Source organism: Aplysia californica, unplaced genomic scaffold (assembly GCF_000002075.1).
Source record: "Aplysia californica isolate F4 #8 unplaced genomic scaffold, AplCal3.0 scaffold00001, whole genome shotgun sequence".
Taxonomy (NCBI): Eukaryota; Metazoa; Mollusca; class Gastropoda; order Aplysiida; family Aplysiidae; genus Aplysia; species Aplysia californica.
In genome coordinates this window covers 2,553,488-2,557,846 of record NW_004797271.1, presented here as the reverse complement: position 1 = coordinate 2,557,846, position 4,359 = coordinate 2,553,488, and the positions used below count along the sequence as shown (strand labels likewise).

At 42.5% G+C, this 4,359-nt stretch overlaps 1 protein-coding gene across 1 annotated transcript in view; it reads left to right on the top strand.

Moving 5' to 3' along the window:
* Nucleotides 1-686: 686 nt before the first annotated feature.
* The window catches only part of LOC101861328 (dynein heavy chain 5, axonemal), a gene marked incomplete in the record, with an annotated part of 153,119 nt that continues 149,446 nt past the window's right edge, over nucleotides 687-4,359 (top strand). The window contains 1 exon segment of the mRNA XM_013081818.1: nucleotides 687-1,362. Coding sequence (XP_012937272.1) covers nucleotides 1,230-1,362 — 133 coding nt within the window.

Below are 4,359 nucleotides of genomic sequence, written 5' to 3'. Positions count from 1 at the left end.
CTTCCATCTCTTTGTTCTTAGTTAAATTTAAGCTCTTCTGGATGGTGGGAGAGAGAGAGAGAGCATACTGTGTTCTTCAGAACATGTCGTGAATTTTGGGATTCTAAGAATAATTACTGATAACCCATTTCTGAGATCAATGAGGTTTGTAAATGCATGTTTTCATGGGTGATGCTTTCTTAATAATTTAATTAACATCGATGATCATATTATGGGGCATAAAAATCAAGGGAAAAAAACCAACAACAACCCTCAAACAACAACAACAGCAAGAAAAGCAAAAATAAATACCAGTGTTGTCGGCCAAACTGGCGATGCAAACAACTTAATTGGGGTCCCCATTATTAACGCTTGCGCGCGGGTGCTTTGTGGTGCACTTGTGCAGGCGGGCAACAAATCACTGGGACGCACTGCAGTAACAGAAGGCCCGTATTGACAAAAGCTGATCCGACTAAAATCAGAGGCGCGGCGGAGACGCGGGCTCCGAGCCGAACAGACGGCTGACGCAAGGCGCAACTCAGCCCCCCTTCCCTTCAGTGTTGAAGCCAGGCCCTCACATCAACACACCGCCGAATCGATAACACAGGTACTGGTTTCTATTGTGTGCCACCCTCCTTCACGGCCTCATCGGTGACCCAGGTATTGTGCAGTAAGCCCCTCTCTACTGGTCCAAGTAATCGGCCTACTGGCGCTTGCTCGTGGTGTAACGGTTAAGCTGATCACTCGTGGCTCGTGTATACGTTGCCATGGAGAGAGACCGGAAACCACTACTTTCGTTTCCACCAACTAGTTTAAGTTAAAGAGAAAAACGATATTACATCTGACATCTACCACGAGGGCTCAAGTCAGTGGTTTAGCTTTTACGTTATCCATGGAACACAGCTATTGATTGATTCCAGAAATCAATATATCCATAAGGATCTTCTCTCAGCAAAACGCTTTAAAAAGTAAGCCTCACCCGCCTATCGCTCTCCTCGCCGAGCCCATCGACTCGTTTCGATAAGCACTTCCGGCACACACTTTGTTTCCGTCTGCGCAGGACGCGAGAAGAGAACTGTGGTAGCGTGCTTGGTTACGGCTAGAGGTGACAGCATACTCGGGCCGGGCATTGCGACGGACGAGTCAAGCCTTCATTCTATCTATGGCAGTGGACTGTCATTGTTAGTTTTATATGTGCAAAGAGAATTTACGTAGTTTTTCTATAGCGTTCAGTTGTTCTTGGAATAACCATGGCGGATGTTGAGGACGAAGCTCCTGGAGAGAAGGAGGCGAACAAGGGAGCGAGCCCTAAGCCTGATACGGAGGAATCCACAGAAGTAGCGCCTCCTCTTGTCTCTTCTAAAGATCCTGTTGATCAGCCAGGTAAGACCCTATTCTACATACTGCTTCTCTTTTTGTTTGTGTGATCTAAGCTTTTCAATGCTTGGGAAAATGGGCCAATGACGTCTTTCGTTGTTTTTGTTAACAACAATATACTGACTTCTTATTGACCCCTCCCCCCTTTAGAAAAAAAAGAAAATGTATCTAAAAACAACAACAACGAAATCAAATTTCTGCTAGTTAAAAAAAATGTTCATCTATGTGACCATTTGATTTCAAAATCTTAACACAAAACCTCACTATCCGACGGATATTCTGTGTCTTTTTTTTTTTTTTTGGGGGGGGAGGGACTCGAAACTTCAAGCGATGCATTTTGTCCTATTTCTCTCAAGACAAACGACAGAATTCACTCGCCTCAACGCAACCTTCCGCCCAGAAACAAAGGAAAAAGAATAACCAAAAAGAAATCAAACAAGAAGTAAAAATAGTTTAATCCGTTAAATTCATGAAAATTGAGAGAAAAACAAAAACTAAACAAAATGGTTTGGTTAAAAAAAATAGGCTTAATTCTCCCCTCTCCTTCATGCCTCTAAATGTAGTTATTTATACATGTATAATATGCCGTGTTTTAAAACATCATTCACCCTTAGCTTATACCGCGATTTTTAATTTGTGATCTGATATAATAACGCGTTGATAGAATTGTCTGTCTGTCTGTCTGTCTGTCTGTCTGTCTGTCTGTCTGTCTGTCTGTCTGTCAATCGATCGATCGATCGATCGCTCTGTCTATCTATCTGTCTAACCTTGAATCTTGTCTCGAATCTTTCGTTCACCCCCTCCCCCCTGCATTGTGGTAGCGAATGAATCATACTTTCTTAAACCCGTCGAGCAATAATAATAGACGTGACCATCTCGCCCTGTGACCGCCGCTGATAAAAGGCCAACCCGGGGAGAGGTATCTCGACTGTAGCACTGTGGTATTTATTAGCCATGGACAAGAAGATCTAGTTCAGTTGGTCTTATTGTTGTTCGTTGAAGTGGCCCCGGGTTGGTCCACAGAAGTGAGGAGAGATAGAGGGGATAGAAGGGTTGGCAGCGAACATAATATAACCGTCGTGTGTGGTGATTGTTCCTTTGCGATGGACATCACGCTACCTTAGAATTACAAAGTTCTATCAGACATTTTTTGGCCTTCGTGAGTTACTAAGACCATGAGGTCAGACCAAATGCTCTATACGCTCTTTCAAAATTGTAAGATTATTCGGACTCGTTATCAATAAATTTAAAGAAAGGCGTTAAAAAAGCTTGACATGTTGTAAAACTGTAATATTTGTACATCAGTTTTCTCTAGACCAGGTACTGAGCAGATAGAATTTTGTAATTTTAGCGTAGCAACCAGTGGCGGTGGGTGGACCAAGATTTGGGTGGGGCTTAGGTTTCTTCCACTTCTTTACCACCAAAAAGCAAGCAGTAAGAACAAAACAGTGATGATTTTTCTATACTCACGGCGAGCCACGGCATTTTGAGAACCATTCAAACGAGAAGAGTCACCTTTGTCTTCCATCTCTTTGTTCTTAGTTAAATTTAAGCTCTTCTGGATGGTGGGGACGAAGCCGTTTCACTTCCAAATTTCTCTAATTAGTTTTTATCTGAAGAAAAAGTTGCCTCAAAAGTGGTTTGATGTAATTAATAACTGTAAATATCAGAGGCACAAACACACAGCACTCCAAACACATACCGTCTATGAGATGGATTGGGTCGTGTTGTTGCGGAAAATAGAACGCGCCAAACAAAGGTCCAATGGGCGCAAGGGTAACTGTGTCACTGGGGGAAAGTGTGTCGTAAACTTTCACCCCATTGTCAGGGCTGGGAGAGCGTGAGCCCTGTGTGCTGTATTATTTTTTAAACGTCTTCTACCTTTTTACAAGAAGAGTTTCATTACAGACGGTCGTGGGAACCGGCTTATTCTTTCTGAGCCCTAACGACATTTGATTGGCTGTTAGGTTACTATAGTTGTAAGCAGTGACAGCAATGATTGGATAAACGAGCAAGCCGCCAAGCTGATGACTGTGTGTTCATTGCATACGACCATAACGGTTTAAACTGCTTATTTCGTTATTTAAAAAACTTTCATTAACTAAGTGTAGGGTATGGGTGAGAGGCTCAAGCCCGTAAGCCCTTCACTACCCACCGCCACTGGTAGCAACAATAAGACAGTACAGACAATCCTCGCCTACAGCTATCAAGGCGTTACTAACGCAGTTTCTGGGTCACTTGAATAGACATAAAGACATTGGGCATTTAGCTCTCACTAGCAAAAGTAAAGGCAAATAAGGTAGGGGTGGACCCAAAGCAGCCTAGTTGAAGAGCCTAAACAGATGGGCGACGGAAAAAGATCAGGGTAATGAGAGCTTTTTTTGGAGCATCCGAGCAAAGCAATGGGTGGACAACAGTGACCGCCGATGTCGTCGCATTTCTGATGACCATTGACAAAAGACTGAACTGGTGCTGAAGTGTAAACAGATTGTGTTCGAAATGAAACAAAAAATTATTTTGTCTTCGAATACTGAGTCCCTTTGTAATGTAGAGATTTTGAAGAGATTTTACAATTCACTAATTCAGCACCTTACTAAGTTTGGAATTTGTTGCTAGGAAGGGAGTATTACTAGTATTAGTAGTATTACAGAAGGAGGCTTAATGAAAGCGAATAGAATTGTACAAAGAGCAAGGATAACTGTAAGCTGCATTTTATCATCTGTCAAATAATTTTGTAAAAGAATATTTACTTTTGAATGCATACAATATCACCAAAGATCCACCCCAACCCACCTACCGAGCATTTCTGAAATCAGGTGGAACAAATGTTATTTTTTGGTACTACAAGAAAAGAACAAAACATTCATTTGGGCCTCAAGCTTCCAGGAATTTTGCCGAGGAAAGAGCGAGAGAAGTGTTGTTTTGTGTGTGTGTGTGCGTGTGTGTGTGTGTGTGTGTGTGTGTGTGTGTGTGTGTGTGTGTGTGTGTGTGTGTGTGTGTGTG